We start from the raw sequence: 22,390 nt of genomic DNA, 5'->3' as shown, positions 1-22,390 counted from the left end.
GAGGGAGGGGAGGACATGTAAATCCAGGTTAGTCCCAGGTTCAGTCTGGGCTAGGTCTTGGACTTGACACTGGGGAAGAGAAATATTTTCAAAGGCGGTTTTGATAAGGAGAGGGGATGCCACGTTTTTTCCGGAGGAGAACCATGGCCTCGGATTTGGAGGTGCTGATCCTCATCCCGGCCACTTCACACTCGGCTGCAAACCGCCCCAGAGCGCGCTGGAGGTCCTGGCTTGAAGCAAACAGAACAACATCGTCCGCAAACAGCAGAGATGAGAGCCTGAGGTTCCCAAACCGGACACCCTCCCGCCCTTGGCTGCGCCTCGAAATTGTGTCCATAAAGGTAATGAACAGAACCGGTGACAAAGTGCAGCCCTGGCGGAGACCCTTACTATCGGCAACCAAGCTCCTGCTGTGGTCATACAAGGAACAGAACTCTCCAGGTCGGTGGAGAGTCCTTGCCTCGAGTGGAGGAGTTCAAGCGCACCCTTCGAGATGGGGTGAGGGGTTCAGTTACCCCGGGACGAGCTCCAAGTACACTCCTTCACGTCAAGCCAGTTGAGGTGGCTCAGGCATCTGTTTCGGATAGCTCCATGTCCTATTGGGAGGAGGCCTCGTGGAAGGCCCAGGACATGCTGGAGTGACTATGTCTCTGTGGCCTGGTGTCGCCTCGGGGTCCCCCCCAGAACAGCAGGGGGAGGTGTACAGGGATCGGGAAGTCTGGGCATCTCTGCTCAAACGGTGGCCTTCTCGACCCGGCCCGGATAAAGCGGAAGAAAATGGATGGATGGATTTTGATAAAGGCTGCAACTAACGGTTCTTATTTTTGTTTTAATCAATTAATCGTTTGGCAGTAAAAGGCACATGGCACATTTTTTACAACCATTTTACCGCATGAAGCTAAAGCGATGCCATGTGAAGACTTTTTGTTGGAGTAAACTCAAAACTAATGTTTGTTTTGTGCTCCTAGTGGGTTAAGTAAAGTTTATTTATATAGAACCGTTCACAGACAGAGAAGTCACAAAGTGCTTCACAAAATGACAATAGAAATACAAAGTACATAAAACAATCCTTAATCCACTGGAATTAAAACGCTTTCTGAAACAAGTGGGTTTTTTAGTTTTCTCTTAAAAACATCAACAGAATCAAGCAACAAGATCGTTCCCGAGCGTCGGCGAGACCGGAGCGATCTCCTCTGGAGATGAAATGAATATGAGGGACCATGAGAAGGTTCTGATCCAAAGACGTCAGCCTCCAAGAGCGGGTATAAGGACACCACAAGTGTCTGATACAGCCTGACCATGCAAGGCTCTGAGGGTCAGCACCCGGATTTTCAAATGGAAACGAAAAGTGACTTGGAGCCTATAAGGGCTTTTAGAATCGAAGTAATATGAGCCCTTCTGTTTGCGTGAGTCAGTCAACTGGCTGGCTCTTTTTGTTTAGACAAGAAAATAAACGGTTACAGTCGTCTAAACGAGAAAACACAAAGGCATGCATAATCATTTCAAGTTCATCTCTGGACACAATTATTCTAAGTTTCAAGATTTTCCTCAGCAAGGAATAAAAACAATTCCTTGTCAGCAGTTTTGAGCGATGCTCTCAGGACATTTATTTGATAACTTGAGATAACTCCAAGATTCCCAAAGGGCCTATCGCACCAAAACAAAATCGGGCCTAAAACAGAGCCCTAAGGCACTCCTCACTGAACTCCAGCTCAATTTGTGTCACATAAAGCTGCAGTGAGACACAAGCACCAGTTTCAGAAAACGTAAACAAGGCCTAGAACCTGCAGAGGTTGGGGGCTGCACTAGCACTTACTCGAATAGAGACAATGCTGTGTTCAAAATAAACCTATAACACCCCCAAAATTGTACACTTTATTTCAAAATATAGCTTTTCCTTTCAAAATAATGGTCATTATCACCTTCTTTTTCAGTCTAAAACAGTTGCAAGTAGCCCCTGCGAAGTTCTCAAGTACCCCTGGCTGGGAAACACTGGTCTAAACTGTAAAACCCTGTCATTAACATTGAAGAGAAACCTAACCCTAACCCACTTGGTTTTCTGGTCACTCTACAATATCACAAACACGACCACAAAACCACTGCTTCCCTCGGTCTGAGCCTCTGAAAGAGTCCGCTGCGCTCCCACATCTTTATTATTTCCTCTGGTCTCGTTGGCCAGATGCTGAGGTTTCTGGCCTGAACTTTTTGAGAACATCTGGTTGGCTGTGGTTTGATGGCAGCACGCCGAAACCGCCTTCAGAGACGAGAGCGAAGGCGGGTTTTGTCCACTTCCTGTTTCGGTGCGAATCGGGAGGAAGCGTGGCTTTATTTGGGCACGTTTTCTGCAGCTGCACGAAGTGATACAAAAACCGAAGATAGAAAAACAGAAATGTGCTACTTCCTGTAACCGGAGAAGGTGAAGGCGATGGAGCGGTTTAGCAAAAGTTCTGCTTCAGGCGTGGACTTTCTGTGATTGCAACTGTCCACCTCAAAAGGGATTGTTAAAATGCCTTTCCAAAAGTAGCATATAGGACGGTGGATCATACACAGTCAGCGCTGCACTTTTACACCACACCGATAAAGCCAGGAGTCGGTCTATTTTTCCAAGCCCTCGCATTTCCACAAGCCACTGCGACTCTTACCTCGTCTGCTCCCGTGGGACGCATTAGTGACACTCTGTCGTACTGTCTCCGCAGAAGAGCCCACACCGCATCCATACGCCCCTGAGGAAATCAATAATAGGGAAGAAAGTGAGTTTAAACCTTGTGAATGCCCAATGAAAAAAATACTTTAACGGAAGTTGTTGGAGCGGACCTTGATGGGCGTGTACCACTTGTTCTGCTGGCTGTGCGTGGGCGCCGGTTTGGGTTTGGGTCTCTGGATCATGGGTTCGTCGGCGTCTTCGGGCATCGAGATTTTGGCGTCTTTAGTCTTCTCCAGCCGTGCCCCTTCCTCCGTCGATCCCTTCTCTCCCCAACGCACCTGAGCGAGACACAAGAGAGGCATTCGATAACAATTCATAGATTTACTGCAGTGGCTCATTTCGTAAAAGAGGTCATGTTTTAGAGTAACTTTTCCAGGCTTTTACAGCTACTATACACACCTTAGCCTTGGTATTTTTGTTGTGTAACTTAAAGTGAGACGCTGCAAGTAAATAGGGGAACATTTATTAATATAGAGAAAACATTTTTTGTTGTAGATTACTGACATAAATACGAGGGAAAATGTTCTGCAAGTTTTTTGCCATTTCATGTTTTTGTATAAAAATTAAGGCTGTCAATAGATTAATTTTCTTAATCACAATTAATCGCAGTTGTGAAATGCGATTAATCGCAGTTAGTTTTTTTTGTAATAATTACATTCATTTTTAATACTTATCCCACATAAAACACATTTAAAGCATGTGATTACTGATTGCACATTTCATTGACCAAATCCACAGTTTCATATTTATGTGAAAATTGTTTGGATTGATGGATTGGACTTTTTAGAGACATTTTCTTTTGTGCTGAAGCTTTTGGACAGAAACTACAAACTTTTAGGTTCATGAAGTAGAATATAAGGACAAAATTAAAATATTTTTTGTTGAAATAGGATAATTTAAAAAATTAATTATTTTTGCGATTCATACGATTAATCGCGATTAATGTTGACAGCCCTAATAAAAATAATACATTTTCTGCATAAAAATGGCTGAAAATTGATGATATTTCCAGCGAAAAAATCTAAATGGTATTATGTTGTAGATACATTAGTTACGCACATTTTTTCAGAGGGGTTTTAGGACTAGTTAAGTTTATGAATAAGTTATTTGTAAGAACAAAAAATATGTAAAAATTCTATTTTCTCCTTGTTTCATCAATTTAAAGCTCAATAAATCTGTCAGACATTAGATATTGAAAAAAAAAACTTTAAATGAGTCCAAGCCTGTACTGAGTGTACTGAGTCTGTAGTGGAGATGTTGTTGCAAGTGGAATGAAAACCTCATCTGGAGAAAATGGCCCTAAAGTTTAGTCCCTTTGTCTGCACATGCGCCCTGTGTATTATTCTCCTATCTTTAGCCGCTGCTGTCTCCCACAAAGAAAATGACCATAATTGGATCACACCGTCATCTTGGTCACGGCCTTTCGTGCTACACGTGGATACCAAACATATCAGTATTTGTAAATCATTAAGCGTAGGAAAGACCTGGGAGCGCCGCAGCCATGTTGGAGTTACTTCCTCGATATGTCGAGCTCACTAGCTACTGCGCTTGTGTAGCCAGAAAGAAAAGCTTACGGGGAATTTGAATAGGACGAATCTTTCACTGTAACATGATCCTAGCATATACTTATATATACTAATTTATACTATACAAACAAACCCTTCGTCATTGATCATCAAGGCCACATGAACCGTATTGTCCCATTGTTTCTGCGATTCTGTGAATGATCTGCTTCACACGTCTACAGCACAAGCTACGAGCTAATTACCAACACCATTTAAGGCTGCAGGTTAAACTGCTACAGACTGCGACAGCTCTTCCAACACGGCCTCGTCCTGATGAATAAAACATCGTTGGCGCGGCGCTCGTCTGAGATGTGAGAAGAGGAGCGTCTCTGTGTGACGTCTTCGTAGCAAAGGTCGGCGCCTTCAGAAGATGGAGTCCTGTCGCAGAGAGTGAACCTGGTGCGGTGAGATCACACGGCCAGGAGCGCGATCCGTGCGCGCTCCAGGGACGGGCTTAAAGAGACCAAACCCCCGAAGGATCATGGGAAGTCCCTGCGGCGCTCGCTACATCCAGGACATCAGACAGGCAAACAGATGCTCCCAGGAATGCACCGGTTTGAAGTTGACAACATTGGCTTCTTGGCAGAGGCAGGGCCGTCAGGGCCTGCAAAGCTTTCTCTGCAGCCTAGACAATTTTACAACGACCCAGATTCATTTATGATACATCCTAACGTTATTTAAAATAGCTGAAATTATTATCTCTATGTTTTATAACGTTACATTGTCATCCAATCAGATTTTTTTGTCCTTTGTTGCCGAAAGAAGAAGTCTTTCTGATTTGGCTCAATACAGTAACCCTCCAGCCAATCAGAAACCTGGTTTTCAGTTCATTTTTGTTGGATCATTGGACAAAGCCACTGTCAATCAATCACAGTGAGAGCCAGCGACCTGTGTTTCCTCAATCGTAATTGAGAAAACTATCCGTCCTCGCCTGAAAAAGCTGATTGTAGACTTCCCTTTGCTTCATTATTCACATTATTAGACATTTTGATCTGGGGTGCCTAAACTTTCGCAACCCACCGTCGAAAAACCTTTGGGGAGCTTTTATTTTATTTTTTATTTTCTACCAGTTCAATGTGCGAGGAAGTGTATTTAACGAGTTCTCTGAAGACGATACGCGTTAGCACACAGCTACCGCATCTGTCAAAGCGCCGTGACCCTCCCCCACCAACCCCCTCTTTCCACCTGCTTCATGTCGATCGTGGAAAAACGCTCTTCAAAGATCACAACGCGTCTTAAATATTAACGCAGCAGGCACCTTGTTTAAAGTCAGGTGCCTTTCAACCCGGACACAGGCGCTGTCGACACCGATCGTCCTCTCGCGCTCAGATGAAGCGGCGGAGGAGGAAGTGCCGACGCTCACACGGGGCAGAGTTAAAGAAACAGGGGGCTCCCGGAGGATCGTGGGAAATCCGTGTAGCGTTGCCGCGGGGGAAGGCCCGTTTCCCCATCGGACGGGGCGGCGCTGTGAACCCCGGGCTTGTTCTGATGAATGAAAGGGCATTTGTAACGTGGCCTTGTTGAGATGAAGGAGGAGGTTTTTTCACAGCGTGACGTCTTCGATGAAAAGGTCGGGTCCTGACAAGTGTCTGCCGCAATATCTCACTCGGGCCCTTCACGGTCAGGTAGTCTGTCACCAAACCTGTTTTATTGTTTGAAAAGTGGTTAAAGGGCCCATTTATCCACTTTTCCTGTTTTCTGAACAGTCATAAAAGTACAAATGATGTCAAGTTTGCCTCGATTAAGGAGAGGTCTCTGTTTCACACCTGCCCCCTGCTGGCCAGCCCTCACTCCTGCGCAAGCAAACTGAGCAGCGCGGCCTGATGACATCATCACACAGCGCTGTTTGTTTTTATGTCAGGCAAAAACATGAGACATGGCACGTGAAACGGGAAGGGAAAATAATCCCAGTGCCATGAAATAATGCAAATAAAAGAAAAAAATATTTTGTAATCGTTTAGTGTAATAATCAAAATTGTATTACCTATTGTGATGGCCCAGCCACACAGAGGTAACCAGTTTAAATGAGACTGGAACTAATGTTTTTCTCTGTCCCTTTAAGAACTGAGCAGTGGCCAGCGGCGAGCCTGGAGAGAGCTGGAGGCGGCCTTATGTGGACCAGACCACTGCAGAGGGGGACTGGGGTTAAGGGGGCTTTGTTTGTCCCTTACTTTTGTTTGTTTCTCCCCTGTGTTTCGGCTCATTATGTTTTGGTATGGTCCAAGCTGTATATAAGTTGCCTTTTGTCTCATTTGAGGAGGTCAGTTTGTTTGTGTTATTTAGTTTCCTTTGCACATTCTATTTTTGTAAAGTTACATTAAGTTGACCTATTTTATCGGCCCATGTTTGTTGTGGCCAATACAGTGCCTTTTTTGAGATCCGAAGCCTTTGTCTCATTGTCTCACTGCCTGGTCCCTAACACCTATGCAGTACGCAATGGAATAATGTACTCAGGATCCTTGAGTGTTATGTCATGCCGGTGCTGTGAGTGTTGGACCGTCTGAAATCAAATGGAAAACAAACTACAAGCAACAGAAATGTGTTTTTTATGGCACATGATGAGAATCCACTGGACAAGCCATATAACCAACCAGAAAACTCCCGAAGCAGATACGGAACTAGACTTTCTGGGACACTGTAGTATAAGGAAGGAAGGGTTGCAAGTGGTATTCCTCACAGGGAAAATCAATGGGAAGAGAGAACAACTTTCCCTTCGGAATATCGCTGCCCGGGTCGGACAGAAATTGTATAAATGGTTCCGGACACTAGGTATTACAAAATCTTGTTACCTTGCGCGTTTTGACAGAGTGGAAATTTGACTTCCGTCTTCCTCAGAGGCGTCTCCAGACGTGCATGATGCGTCTCTTATCAGCTGCTGTTCCCCATCTTATTCCTCGCTTTCTTATCTCAACAGCCTCCCAGATGCAGCGCTTGTATTTGTGCTCTTCTGCCCTCGCCCCGTCCTAGTCCCTTACGTGATTCTCTCTTTTGCTTCTCCTGAGTGGCCTTTTGTTTTAATTATCTAGTGCAGGGGTCCTCAAACTTTTTTTTCTCTTGGGGCCGCATTATCGTTCCTGACTGTGATGGGGGGGCCGGGTTGGGTTGGCTATAACATAGACAGATAAAGCAGCTATGTCCAACTGTGTTTCAATGTAATAACTGGGCAACACTGTCATTATGTTTGCCTCGTTACTAGATATCCAGTAAGACTTTCTTCAGCCGAGACTTTGCGGGGAAGGGGGCAGGATGGAGAAGGCGGACGTCGGTTTGATGGATGTGACGAAGACGAGGGAGAGCGGTCCTGGCAGGAGCTGTCATGTTCCACACGTCACAGACAGGAGGCAGCGGCGAGCGACCAGATCAAAAGTTCAGCGCCAAACACCGGACCTCAGCACTTTTGAAGGCGGCGGGTTCGGGCTCAGAGGAGGCGCCGGCGTAATAACATATTTGAGGCGTTAGGCTCAGCAGCTGCATCTTTCTTTAGGGCTTTAAATACTCAAATCGACATCAGTGTGCACAGCATGAGCTCACGAAGAAAATGTGCAACTCCTTTATACATTTGAGGATAATGAGGATAATGAACGTTTTAGGAAAGGTATATTTATGGTAGTTCCGTCTGTACTGACCTCCATGCGTTTGATGCCTCCCGCTCCTCTCCCGCCGTAGTACGAGGCGTCCACTGTCGGCCATTTCTGCTTGGGCAAAGGCTCCGGCTCCTGGGCAAATCAGAGGTCTTTACACTCACATACAACTATGAGAAGGCAGATCAAATCAATCCATAAAACATTAACATAATCAACAACGTCAAAAGTGAAGTGTGCAGACATAAAACTTTCAGTGTCATATTCGGCTAAAAAAAAAAACTGTTTTCAGCCTGGTTCTGGACAATGTCAGAGTTAAGGCCTGTCTCACATCTTCAGGATTATAGCAATGTAAAACTGAAATGCAGCCTCACTATGCTCTGAGCCACGGGATCAAGCTCTAGTTCTCGGTCTCACTGTGTGCTCTGGTCCAATGATCCAGCTCAGGGAGTGAGCGTTCGACCAGATCCACCACAAACAGACTCTTACCCAGACCACACTTCAGAAACAACTACAGTAAAAACTCACCAAGTTTTACCAAGTTTTGTCAGGATCGCCCTGACCACAAGAACTATGCAGTCGTCAGGACTTCAAAAAGACTCGGCGAAACACCTGCTGACAGCTATTGCTGCGATTCCAGTGATGGAAGCCGCCTCACGCAGTGCGATCCTCCTCCTGTGTGAGGCGTCTGTGTGTTGTTTGTAAAGTGTTGGCCTGACGTGTTTGTTATTGTGTGACTGAGCCAGGCCTGATTATTTCTAATCGTTCCCTGTCAACATAAATAAATAAATAAAGTCAGAAATGTACTCGGCTTTTAAAACTCTATTCTTAGTCTCGCACATGTTTTAAAGTCTCTGTGCGACAAGAAGCCAGTGCAGAGACCTAAGCACTGGACTAATATGGTCCTATTTCTTGGTTCTCGTCAGGACCCGAGCCGCAGCATTCTGGACAGACTTCAGCTCCCTTTTTATAACTTTGGCTCCATGTAAAACAATTGTTACGTTTTGTTTTTTTCATCAGTTGATCAAATTAAATATTCTAGCATATAAACTCTAAGCCAGGTGTAAAATGGAATAATCCTAAGAGTTAAGATGTGGTACATCCCTATTCTCTTGTTTTAAAAGTGATTTAACAAACGGTTTATGACAGTCTCTACCTCTGACAGGAAGAAACTCCTCAGACATGTTTACAGGAAGTCAATCCTGGACATTTCCTTTTCCTTTAACAAATTGTGGATATAATTATAGACTGAAAGTTTGCCGTTTGCATCCTGCTCTGAATGAACAAGAAGAGTCATTTCTGCAGTGACTATTCAAGTCTATGTTGCCCGGCAAAATTATCAAAATATATTCCTCATAAAACTAGGCAAAGGAAATATCTGACATTTTATTCAGCAACAAGAGCAACAACAACATTGAACTGGCTTAAAGCAGTACTAAGTAACTCATGCCCCTAGAGGCCACTGCAGGTGTCGTAGCATGTTGAGTTTTTTTAATCATTAATTGTCCGTGAGAGTAAATACTACGCTGACAGAAAAGACGAAGGGAGAGAGGGATATTATACATCCTATTACACAATGGAGATATTTTTTTTCACTCAAACTTGGCTGTAAATACTGTTTAAGTGGTGTTAGCCCGCAGTTAGCTTTGCCCGCTAGCCTGTTAGCTTCTTCATGATTCTATTAGTGTGTATTGGTGACTCCGGGTCAGAGCACGGAAAGCTGCAATTGTGGTTTTCTGGCCAGAGACACCAGGAGGAGATGAAAGACCCCCCACTCATCCCATTAACACTTGTATTACCCCCCCCAGAGGGACTACGGAAAGGTCTTAGTCAAATAAAACTAGATATGCCTAACATCTATGTTAATGGACAACAGATTAATATCCTGACCGAGATAAAATACCTTTGAGCTTTGAAAAACCTATTAAAAGAATGTGCAACTCCATTAATTATAATATCTCCATCTTCAGACACATCAGCAACATCTTTCATGTGTTTTATGATGATGATGTCTCCACACGTCACTTCTTGTTGGGCTTGTTGGTCTCAGGCCAATGAGGCCACACTCGATTGTCTATTATCAGAAAAGCCCTTCACTATCATCACTGCAATATTCTCAGTAAATATAAAATACAAAGTTTAGACAGTTCAATTCAATATACAAATCTAAGAACCCTCTTCAAAATTGTTAATAAAACTACCCTCCCTCAATGAAAGAATTAATTCAACTTGACTCCGAACAAATCCCCAAACAACCTGCAGAAACTGTGTCATCCCGAAAAGATCCTATGACTGTCTGCCTTTTCATATAAAACAATGGAACAGTCTGAAGCTTTCTATAGAACTGAATCATCATCAAACTTAAAGAAATACATTCTCGATAACCAGCAGTGTGAGCATTAGCCCAGTAAAATTTTACAAATGTAATATCGTAGCATACGTTTACTACTTTGTATACATTCTAGACTGTGATGGTTTCCTGAAAATGAACCATCAGATGAGTTTTAAATGGTTATGTTAAGCTAATGTTAACAATGTATGTATTTGTTAGTGCCGCTGACACTCATTTGTTTATTATGTGTGTTTTACTGCTGTGTGCACCATCTTTTCGTAAGATGAATGTATTCTTTACATTGTCCCTGTCAAATAAACTAATAAAGTAAATTTTTTATTCAAGTCTCCCATTGCCACTTGCTCACAGCACGGCGGCCCGACCGACACATGCAGCAGCAGCAGCAGCAGCAGGTTTTGACGAGGACAGCAGTTTGTTTCTGACAGCAGTGAGTGACGTGAGAGTGAGGAGCAGGTCGTCAAGCTCAAAGACGACCCGAGCACTTTAATATAGGCCCAGTGCAGACACACAGACAGGCTCAGGGCAGGCATCATCCAACAAGATAAGAAATAATGTGTTCTTTTGTCTGGAGGAAAACTCAAGTGTAAATCGAGATGCTCCAATGAGTGATAAATCCAACAGCTGAAATAACTTCTACCTCCGACTCATGGAAGGGAAGCTGCCCGTCTGCCCCTTCCACCAACAACTACTCATACATTAGCTCCCATAAGCCGTATGGACGTAGCATCAGTATTAGTTGCTTTGACCTTTTAAAATGAATATTCGCCATTTTCTTAATATGGAAGCAGCTCCAAAAACACGGCAACATTTTGTCTCATCAAAATGTGAATTTTAAATGTCTGAGAAATGTATGCTTTGAAGCTTTTTAACATTGAAATAACATGCTTTTTTTTCAGTCACTGAATTTTCACTGCTCATTTTTGAAGGGTTTTAAATTGAAAATGAAAAATGCACCTTTTAAATATTCACTGTATTATTATTATATTATATTATATATCAAAACATTCAATTCAGCAGTCTAAATTCAGAGTGTAAAATTTGCAATAAAAAAATCAAATACATAAATTCACCCTTAGAATATTCAATGTAAAAAAAAAATGAAAATTCAACAGTTGAAATTCAGAGTGTCAAATTTGCAGTAGAAAAAAAATCCAAATGGCAAAATTCACCCTTGAAATATTCAATATTCAAAGAATTCAAATTCGCAGTGAAAAAATTGACACAGAGCATCCTGGACCTCAAGGCATGAGCAATCAATCCTGGATGACTGAGTTGAGGCGCAGGATGTTTCCTATTGGTTTGTGTCTTTAGTGGGCGGGACTTACAGATGAGGAATCAGGAGTTGGAGTCAAATCTAATCATTTTGATTGGTCCCTTGCAGTGTTTGCTCATGAACCGGAATTTGGCTCGACTCACTCTGGATCCATTGCTCAGGCCTCGGTGTCCAGGATGTTCTGTGTGAATTTTTTCACTGCGAATTTCACACTCTGAATTTCTACTGTTGATTTTAAGGGCTTGATTTTTTTAAACATTGAATATTTTTCCATTTGAATTTTTTTCTACAGCTAATTTTTCACTCTGAATTCAGACTGTTGAATTTCAAATATTTCAAAACAATACAGTGTGTATTTTTAATGTGAAGTTTTCTTTTTGAATTTGAAACACTTATATGTTGAATATTCAGTGTCTGAAATTCTAGGACAAAAAATATTCAAACATGTGATTTCAGTGTAAAATAAAAATTAAATGCAGAAAATTCACAGACATTTAAAATTCACATTCTGATGACACAATAAATCTTCCATACGATTATATTTAGCGCAGCTGTGTCACATGGCTGGCAAAAACTGATAATAGGGATGATAAAACAAGGGTTTACTCTTCAAAGCAATGAATATAAAGGTCTATATTACTAAACTGCTTACATGAGTGCGTTACTCACCGGCGGAGGGGGTCTGGAGGGCGGAGGCGGCGGAGGCGGGTCCTTGATGACCTGATAAAACAAAAACACGTCTCCGTCAGCAGCAGTCATTTAAATATGTCAGCACTAAGTCTCCTCAGTCACTGTTGGGTTGGTTTAGATCAGCGCTGACAGACGAGAGCGACGGAGGGACAGTGACAGGCGACTGAGCGGAGCACGTCTGCACCGCGGCAGCGTCAACCAGACTCCAGGCTCTCGTTTCTTCAGCAAAAGAACAGACACTACAGGTCAAACCTTGCTCCAAAACATGGAAAAGTATTAGTTTAAACACGTGTTGAGAATAGTAACTTTTTCAGGAACATTTGCATCTGAGTTCACCAGTCTAGAATGAAGGAGAGGCCCAGAGCTTCGTCTGGTGAGAGAGTTATAAGAGACCATTCAAACAAATGTCATATATGACCAAGAAAGGACTATCTGTGTATATGATGTTACTGTTTTTGGAAAAAAAGGAAAATTGGTCATTGTGTCTATGTTTTATTCCTTCCGGGCTGCTCGACCTAGGGCTGCTCGATTATTGAAAAAATAATAATCCCGATTATTTTAGTCATAATTGAAATCACGGCTATTCAAACGATTATTTGTTGCCTTTAAAAACAAGTATTTATTTTATCTATATATTTATTAATAAAAAAAACTATGCTGAATATTTTCTGCTTTCTGAACAGTACAAATGATTTCAAGTTTGCCTCGATTACGGAGAGGTCTCTGTTTCACACCTGCCCCCTGCTGGCCGGCCCTCACACCTGCACAAGTAAACTGAGCAGCGCGGCCTGATGACATCATCACACAGAGCTGTTTGTTTTTATGTCAGGCAAAAGCATGAGCCGTGGCACGTGAAATGCGAAGGGAAAATAATCCCAGCGCCATGAAAAAATGCAAGTCTGCTTTGCAAAAAAAAAAAGTTTAGTGTAATAATCAGAATTGTAATCGAATTTCGATTAATTGCACAGCCCTAGCTCAACCTGTCTCCTGAAAAAGGTTTTCTTGGAAAAAAGGTTGGGAACCACTGACTTAGTGGTTAGTGGTGCACCCTAAGGCTTTGAAGAGCAGGTTTTATGTTCTTGCAGATATTTGGTAAGAATTTCAAACAGATCTTTATCACTATCTTAAACTTTGTTGGTTAGAAAATGCAATATTGACCTAAACTAGACCATGCAGCGAAGGTGAGTGTTTGATGAAATAATTACGCTTTGTAAGTGATGGAGAGGTGAGAAAAGCATTTCCTGGACATGAAGGGCCGCAAGATAACTAGCGGTGCTAAGAACAGCAACCAGTAAAGATCCAAAGATAATTTAAAGACTCTGGGCCACTTGCGAGCGGTCTCTGATGCAGCCTCTCATTCATTTCCTTTACATGGCGCCGCCTTCTGTAGGCTTTCACAGGTCAAACTAAAAACTTTATTAACTCCATCGTGAGCTCAACAATTTTCATGTCCCGAGAGAAGGACACAGTTTATTTTGGTCCCGCTATGGCGCGGGTCGGCACTCGCTCGGCCGTAATCGTGACCAAAACAAAAGCGCATGTTTACCCCCCACTGCCCCACTGCCTCCCCCCTTCCCGGCCGGGGAGTCTGGTTGGAGGAAGAAGGCTGTTGTACATAGGACCGCCATTGGTCCAGGGTGTTTCTCCGCCCCACATATTTCCGACTTAAATGCGCTAAGTTTGAAGTAGGAAGATCTCAAAGTGCGCTCCCACTAAGCGCAAAATATTACACTATCTACACACGGGCCCGTAATCTTTAAATGGGACAAATGCCGAGCCGACTGTTACTATTTTACTTTGGAGCCTTTTATAACTGTAGTGCAGGGGTGGTCAATCCAGGGGCGGTAGTTTATTGTGATTAAATACAATGTGACCGCTATATTTAATCACACTAAACTATAACTTTATGCCTGGCCTTTTGCTTTTTTTTGTTCAATAATTGTGTTAGATTTAATGGTTTTACTCCTCACCAAGATTGAAATAAATGTATATTAACTGACATTTTGTGCTGTTCTGCTCTGACTGAGACAGAATTAGATTTATTTTATTTTTTTTAATGCTGGGGTGTGTTTGTATGTGGAGCCCTGCCCACTGAGCCCCCTCCTCTGATTCGCCCCTGGCCTGAGCGCTCTGTGCCTGCAGCTTGGTCCTGACTGGACTGTGCAGAGAACGCACTCTAGGCTGCACAAAGTTCATAAACTTTATTCAGGAGCCTCAGGAGGACGTCTGAGAGTCTGTTTTATGTTGTATTTGTTACAGTTACTGTCACGTGTGGAAGAAAAGTCAATGACTTTGCGTATTTCCGCGTTACGATGTCGCTCTTCGCATCATATGCTTCATCGGAGCTCCGCTTTTTTCCATTTCCTAATTTTGATCTTTTCTTTGAATATGAGGCCAAATTACATCAAATAAAGAGTAGGCTGATCAGAAACCCGAAAAGCACAGAAGCTAGTCCTAGTGCCACGATCTGCCTGCCTGTTGTTCAACCTACATCCTGCTGTGAGTGAGGCTGCATGGGCACCTTTTACACGCCGCCTCGAAAAGGAGGGAGATACAGACTCTCATTCATGTAGAGATGGAAACAGGGTCTGCATACTATGGTTGGATTTTTGGTCAAAGACTGTTACAGTTTATGGGAAATATTTAACAATTATTTTGCAAAGAGCCGCATTGTATTAAACATCTCCAATCATGCAAAGAGCCGCACTCTGATTGGCCAAGAGCCGCATGCGTGTTCGCCACCCCTGCTGTAGTGGAACAAAAGCAGAATGTAAAAATACTACTCAAACAAAGTTCCATTCCGCAAAACACTTGCGCTCCATTGAACGCTTGTGCTCGACGTTTCCTTTTTAGGTCAAAACCAGGGACATAAATCCTTGTGACTGCGAAAAACTCTCTTTTCTCTGTTAGCTCTGAATATTTGGCTACCGCATCATCATCTCCTACTCGGGTCAACTCTGTTTGGGTAAAGGTAAAGGCGGTTTTCATTGCTTGTGTGGAGACGCAAGGTCCCAATTTGTTTTGTTTAGAGGAAGTCTCTCGCAGAAGAAAGACTGATGGCCACTGATTCTCAAAACAAATCCCAGAGGGAAAAAAGAGAAATACCTGGACAACAGGATAAAACTCAAACGAGCCTTTCCTGGACTTCATTAGATGTGGACCCTTTATTTCGAATGCTAGTCCAGCTCCGTAACGTTTGCTCCTGACAGGTAACTAGAGACATCAGTGAAACCAAACAGCCGAGCCCCCAGCGCCGCACAGACCGACAGCTTCCACCGGCCGCTCAGCTCTTAATTAATTGGATAGAGCCCGGCGCTTCCAAGCAAATCCCCCCAATCATAAAGTCCTAAGGAGTCAATTAACAGCAATGAGATACAGCGGCGCGGCGAGCGGGCAGCGGGCCAAGTCAACCACAGAGAGAGAGAGCGGGGCGAGGGGGGGGGGAACGGGAGGCAGGACGACCGCTTCATCTGACGACGGGTTACACGACTCGTCCGCAGGCGATTTCAGTCACAACACCGACGCGAAAACAACACGGCCCCAAACGTGTGAGCTCCCAGATGTTTTTAACCACCGGTAAAAACAAGCTCAGTATAAACAACTAATGACACAATGGCGGCTCCATGGGTTAAGGCGAGATGCTGCAGATGAGTAACGGAAAAAAAATAAGTAGAGATAAAAATGTTTCGCTGAGACAAAATCTAAATAATGGATCAAGCCAGTTTAAATGTTTAAATGTATGGTTTTATTTTGTTAATGTACAGGGTAGCGCGTAAGAACTTCTGTCGGTCTTCAGGGTTTGTGGACAATCGTCATAAACCACGGATTGGAGATAGCCCGCAGATTTTAATCACAGGCTAATTTAGGCGAGTGCCAGCCAGTTTACAGATCCAAATGCCATTTTTCTAAAATGTTCTAAATTATCAACTCAAATGAGAGTCAGCATAATTTTCAATTCAAGTCTTTAACTGTTAGAGGGTCATTTGATTGCGATTGAAAAAACCTCCCAGTGATAACAGTATTTTTTTCAAAAATAAATATAGTAACAAACTCAAAATCCACTGTTCCAAATTATTATGCAACTCATCGTTTCAATACATTTTAAAGCTTGTAATTAACTGAAAATGGTCATTTGTTGAATGTGTAGCATTAGGAGGTCATATTTACTGAAATCAAAAGCTATTTCAATCAAAAACATCGGAACAGGTCAAGTTGTATTTTAACATAAGAGCCCTTCTGTGATCGGAGCTTCAATAGTTCTTAGATTCATTAAACTTGTGAGTTTTTGGACAGTTTCTGCTTGGATTTCTTTGCAGGATGTCAGAACAGCCTCCCAGAGCTGCTGTTTGGATGAAAACTGCCTCCCACCCTCATAGATGTTTTGCTTGTTGATGTTCCAAAGGTTCTCAATAGGGCTGAGGTCAGGGGAGGAGGGGGTCCACATCATGAGTTTCTCTCCTTTTATGCCCATAGCAGCCAGTGATGCAGGGGTTTTCTTTACAGCAGGACATGGTGCGTTGTCATGCATGAAGAGGATCTTGTTAGGGAAAGCACGGCTCTTCTTTTTGTAGCATAGAAGAAAGTGGTCAGTCGGAAACTCCACATATTTTTCAGAGGTCATTTTCACACCTTCAGGGAGCCTAAAGGGATGTTTAAGCCAAAACATGACTCCGCCACCTTCTTCGTGACGTCACAGCCTTGTTGGGACATGGTCATTCACCAACCATCCACTACTCCATCCATCTGACCATCCAGGCTTACACGGCACTCATCAGTGAACAAGACTGTTTGAAACGGGAGACTCCAGAGGCACCATCAGCTTCAAATACCTGGTTGGTGCTTTGTAGCAGCTGTTCTCTTAATCTGATGTATTTGTCTGGCCTCATTCCGCCTTTATCTGCACAAACCCGTGTGTGCTCTGAATCAGCCACAAATCTCTTAACAGTGCGATGATTTCGCTTAATCTTTCGTGAAATATCGAAGGCTTTCATACCTAGCCAAGGCATTCAACTATTTCACGCTTTTCATCAGCAGAGAGATCCTTTTTCTTTCCCATATTGCTTGAAAATGATGGTCGGCTTAATAATGTGGGACATGCTTTTTCAAAACATCACAAAATAAACAACGCAAAGGGTGAGTTTGATCTTTTTTATACTCTAACATTAAGACTAAGACGTTAAGATGTTATTTTCATGGTTGATATAAGTTCAGTTTTGGAGCAAAGTCCGTGATAGTTCTTTAGCAAACTGGTGGCTAATTAACTGGGACGCGCTCGAATCCAGAGGCGAGAGGTGAGGCGGAGGGAGGAAAAGCAGCTTCGTTTTTTGGCAGCAGCGGCGGCAGGAGAAGTGGCGTCTGTCTGGGGCGGGTTGTGACCGGACCGCGGGCCATTTCGGTGACAGCGCCGACGCCGCAGGAGCAGGTGTCCACAATGTGACGCGGCTCAAAGACGAGATGGGCCCCAGAGCTCCTGCCGCGTGTTTACGGGATCAGAGAAACCAGCTCATACGCAGCAGAGGCGACACACCGTGCATTTAAAGAGGAAGTTTGGTTTGTTTGCAGAAAGTAGTTGAAAGGAAGGGACTTACATGGCCTAATAATAACATTGCAATAACACGGCTGATAAAAAGGCTGTTATCTTAAAATTTTGAAAAGTATTTGGGAAAACAAATTTTTCCTTGCAGAACTAGAGCGGGTTTTGATACGTGGCCTGTACAGGTGCTGATAAGAGACAAAGAAAGCCTTTTTCATGTTGCTTCTTGAGTAAACTTTATGAACGCAGCTGCAGACACCGTGACATCAGCAGCTTTGGACTTGGACCTGGGCTGATCTGCATGAAGAGTGACGTGAGAGTGAGGAGCAGGTTGTCCACAATGTGATGCGGCTCAAGGACAACATGCCTCTGTGCGGTTTTATCATGGGCCCAGCGCAGAATGACAGGCTCTGCATCGCAACGCGTCCATCTAATGGACAGACAGGAGTCACAGGAGGAATGACATGAGCCGATTCATCTACACTCCGGGACGGCAGCGCTGTGTCCAGCTAAGACAGGAGCAGACAAGAGGACAGAGGTTCAAGTAAGTGCTACTTTCAAACTTCTCCAGCTATTGTCGGGCATCACAAAAGGCTGCTGTGTGGCTATGTAGAAAACGCATGAAGTGAATTCCATCCATTAATTCCATTTTCTTCCGCTTTATCCGGGGCCGGGTGGCAGAGAAGGCAGCATCTGAGCAGAGAGGCCCAGACCTCCCTCTCCACACACACTCCCTCCGGCTGTTCTGGGGGCAGCTCCAGGCCACAGAGACACGTCCCTCCAGTGAGTCCTGGGTCTTTCCCGAGGCCTCCTCCCAATGGGGACACGCCCTTAACTCCTCCCGAGGGAAGAACCGGGACGTGAAGTGAGTTGATAATGAGAGGAGTGCAGTGCTTTGAGAAGCTTGTCAGCGTAGAGTGCATTAAAGGTGTGTAAGCCATTATTATGTATTAAAGGGGACGTGGGTTGACTGGGACAGGTCTCATCCACTCACCCCTGAGGGACCTCATCTCCCCGACCCCGGACCATCTCGCCTTCAGACGGTTGGCGCCGTGGTCACTTAGGCCAAGCGATGAAATGATGAGATGATGCTCTCAACTCAAATAGCGCTTTCCTACCTTCATTAGGCCCACAGCGCTTTACAGCAAGGAACCAGTCACCCAGACAGTGGAGACAAGGTGGGTGAAGTGTCTCGCCCAAGGACACAACAAAAGTGTGGATGTTCAGGAGCTGGGATTCGAGCCCCGGACCTTCTGATCATGAGACGACCCGCTCTACCAACTGCGCCACCGTCGCCCCGTAAAAAAAGTGAAAGTATCAAAGAGGGATCTACGATAAATCGAATACTCCGTGTAGAAAAAGGCTAAATTGTAATGTCGCGTCCGTCGCTCTATGCCCACCTCACGTGCACCGTGCGGGAAATTTAGCGACTGCTTTCTTGCAAATAACACCGGCGGAGAACCCAGCGACTTTCTGACGATCTCTGCTGCTTTACAAAGGAGTTCAAGGGTGTCCAAGATTCATCCCGATCGTTGTGCACGTGATCTGCAACTACAGGAAACTGTCTGGATGAAGTAATCGCTGCCAAAGGAGGGTCAACCAGCTATGGAATCTAAGGGTGTACTCACTTATTCCACGCTGTCCTGTGAATGTTTACATGTTATGACCAATAAAAATATGATAAAATGTTTACTCATTGTTGTGATTTTAAAGGTATTATGCTTTTTTCAATCACATAGCACCAGTCTATATCACACTACAATGATGACCAAACCTTCTGTTGGTCTGTAAATGCAGTAAATTAGAATAACTGCCTTGTATGAAATTGCTCTCTCAAAATGGCTGTAGTGAATGTCTTGAAATAGGCCTCTGTCTCTTTAAGAACCTCTGACCCTTTCCGACACGCCCCCTCCACACGCTGTCTGTGGCATCAGTGGGGAGGGGGTTCTGCTGAGGAGCAGTGGTTGGTTACTCGGCTGGTGACGAAAGCTTGGGGGCGTCTCCAGGAGGTGGGGGCGTTCCTAGGAGGACTCAGGCAAACCTATCCCTAAAATGGCCGCCATCAGAGTTTTTACAGATTACTCAAAAATACGTGAATGTGCCGGGGCAACACTTCAGGCATGTTTTTAATGAGGGAATGACATAATAACATGATGTAAAGCCGATTTTGCATAATACCCCCCCTTTAATAAAGATCAGACCACGTTTATGGCCAATTTAGGCAGAAATACAAGAAATTCCTCCCACTGTATTGAACTGATTGTATAATAAATCTAAATCTAAATGGTCTGAGCAGTTTTCTTAAAGATCAGCAGAGCAGAGTTCTATCAAAATAACATCGTACACCTTTAGGCATGTCTTTGGGTGAAGGAACAACATCACACCATGGCAGAAAGTCCTTTTTCATTGCGCTCTCCCTTTAAAAAGCAATAAAAAAGTCTGCGCCCCTGCCTGCCCGTGCGCTGACCATATGCACCGCAGCGTCGCGGAGAAGATTTCATCAGCCGCCTTTTAGCAAAAATGATGACACGATCTCCCCGAGTTATTAGTGCGATTAAGTGTCGCGCTGGACAGTTACATTCTTATTTAGGCGCGGGCTCTGTCACTATTTAAAGTGTTTTATCGAGCGAAAAGCACGGCCTAAGCAGAAACCGTAATGAAATGTCCTCTTTTCGCGTTCTGCTCCTTGTCCCCTTTCCGCCCCCATCAAACCTCCAAACGGCCGCCTATAAATACGTGTAATTGGAGTAGGAGCAGATCTGGACTTAGGGCCGCCCCTCGCCCCGCGCACATTAGTCACCGCGGCCCGAGTCGCGGCCCGCCGTGCATTTGCTAAATTGGTTGTGGTGGGAAAGCGTAATGTGATTATGGCGTATCATAGATGGCAGCAGCTGTTTGCTTCAGCCGATTCGCGCGCACATACTGTTGTCATTAAAATAATGAAAAATAATCAATTAGGGTTAATTCGAAATCTCCCCGCGACGCTCGGCGAACGGACAGGAGCGGATTTCCAACCGGGGGAGACTTGACCGCACACAGGGGGGGGCGGCTGAGGAGCGGGCTATGACAGTATCAGAGGTTTTAAGTTGTGTTGCTGAGAAAAGATGGGGAGACTGAGGAGGTTGAGGATGGAGGGGAGGGAGAGTGCATTTTGTTCACCTCTTAACCCCCGCCTTAACCGAGCACATTTTCTCCAGTTGTATCCAAATCTAAAAGCTTCTCACCTGGAGCTTACAGACTATAGGCCATTGTCCTGTTTTCTTCCTTTTTGGAGAAAACGGTTGGTGGTTTTCATTACGTTTTTTCCTGCTTTTTTTTAAATACGTTTGGTCACATTTGTACGGCTTGATCCCAGTTACATTACACACAAAAACTAAATGTAGCCAAAACGCTAGAAAAAAGTGACTAAAATGTGGCAAAAAATGACAAAAAAGCAATGAAAACATTACAAAAATGTGGTAAAAATGTGGCAAAAATGCAACAAAAAAGCAATGAAAACGAGACAAAAATGTGGTAAAAATGTGGCAAAAAAACTTATGAAAACGTGACAAAAATGTGGCAAAAAATGACAAAAAAGCAATGAAAACATGATAAAAATGTGGCAAAAATGCGACAAAAAAGCAATGAAAACGAGGCAAAAATGTGGTAAAAAAAAAAGACAAAAAAGCAATGAAAACATTACAAAAATGTAGCAAAAAAGTTATGAAAACGTGACAAAAATGTGGCAAAAAGTTACAAAAATGCGACAAATAAGCAATGAAAACATGATGAAAATGTGGCAAATACGTGACAAAAAAAGTAATGAAAACGTGACTAAAATGTGACAAAAAAGCAATGAAAACTTGGTAACAAAACAAGGAGGAAGCTTAGATGAGTTTGGCAGGTCTTAGCTTTCAAATGAGGCGTTACTCTGGCCCATAGGCTGTAAGATGTCCTGTCAAGAAGCTTTTAGATTTGGGTTAAACTGGAGAAAAGGTGCTTGGTTCAGGTGGGAGTTAAGGGGTTAAAGTTACGTTTCCCTCAGTGTCGAGGTCGACTGTTAATGGTTTCTCTGAGGCCGACGCTGATCTGCTCCGCCGATATTTCTGCAGAAATGTCTGGTCTATAATCCTCTGTTTGAAGCTGCTAAACTGTAAATGTGTCAGTTTTCTTCGTTCAGGCAGCGTATGTGCTGGACGGGAAAAGGCAACAAACGCAAATCTCAATGTGTGGAATTGTTTTGTACAGTATTGGCTCATCTAATTGAGCCAAACAACCTTGGCCTCGGCTGAGCCACCGCACTCAGACGAATGTGAGGGACTGACCTGGCTTTGAGAGAAAAGAAGAAGTAAGACGGCCCTCGTCATATTTGCATTGGGTCCATCTCAAATCTGCAGTTCCTGTTTCTTCTGTCAAATTAAAGTGAATCTTGAAACAGAAATACCAAATCCAATTCAGGTTTTGTACAAGTCAGATTTCAGGTAATTTAATGACATTTTAACTATATTTGTTGCCCTGTAAGTGCAGTCACAACCATTGTCAGAGAAAGTGTGAGCAGATATTCCGCTGGATTAGCTCTTTTATGCAGCCAGATTTTTGGACATATTGTGGATAAAAAGGGGATTACGCGACTGGATGGGGCCGCGGCGCCGCTACCTGATGGGCAGATGTGACGGACAGTAATTAAAAATCGGAACCATCTGATGCCACGA

General features: G+C 43.8%; 1 protein-coding gene across 1 annotated transcript in view; it reads right to left on the bottom strand.

Moving 5' to 3' along the window:
- The window catches only part of antxr2a (ANTXR cell adhesion molecule 2a), a 179,091-nt gene that overhangs the window by 84,009 nt on the left and 72,692 nt on the right, over positions 1 to 22,390 (bottom strand). Inside the window, exons 13-16 of the mRNA XM_079568130.1 lie at positions 12,146 to 12,196; positions 7,896 to 7,985; positions 2,815 to 2,982; positions 2,643 to 2,723 (exon numbers count right to left, since the gene is read on the bottom strand). Of these exons, the coding sequence (XP_079424256.1) occupies positions 2,643 to 2,723; positions 2,815 to 2,982; positions 7,896 to 7,985; positions 12,146 to 12,196 (390 nt within the window). The remainder of the gene's footprint in view (positions 1 to 2,642; positions 2,724 to 2,814; positions 2,983 to 7,895; positions 7,986 to 12,145; positions 12,197 to 22,390) is intronic.

This window comes from Gobius niger (genome assembly GCF_951799975.1).
Source record: "Gobius niger genome assembly, chromosome: 1".
NCBI lineage: Eukaryota > Metazoa > Chordata > Actinopteri > Gobiiformes > Gobiidae > Gobius > Gobius niger.
Note: the sequence above shows the minus strand (reverse complement) of the source record. Positions and strands in the feature narration are given on the sequence as shown.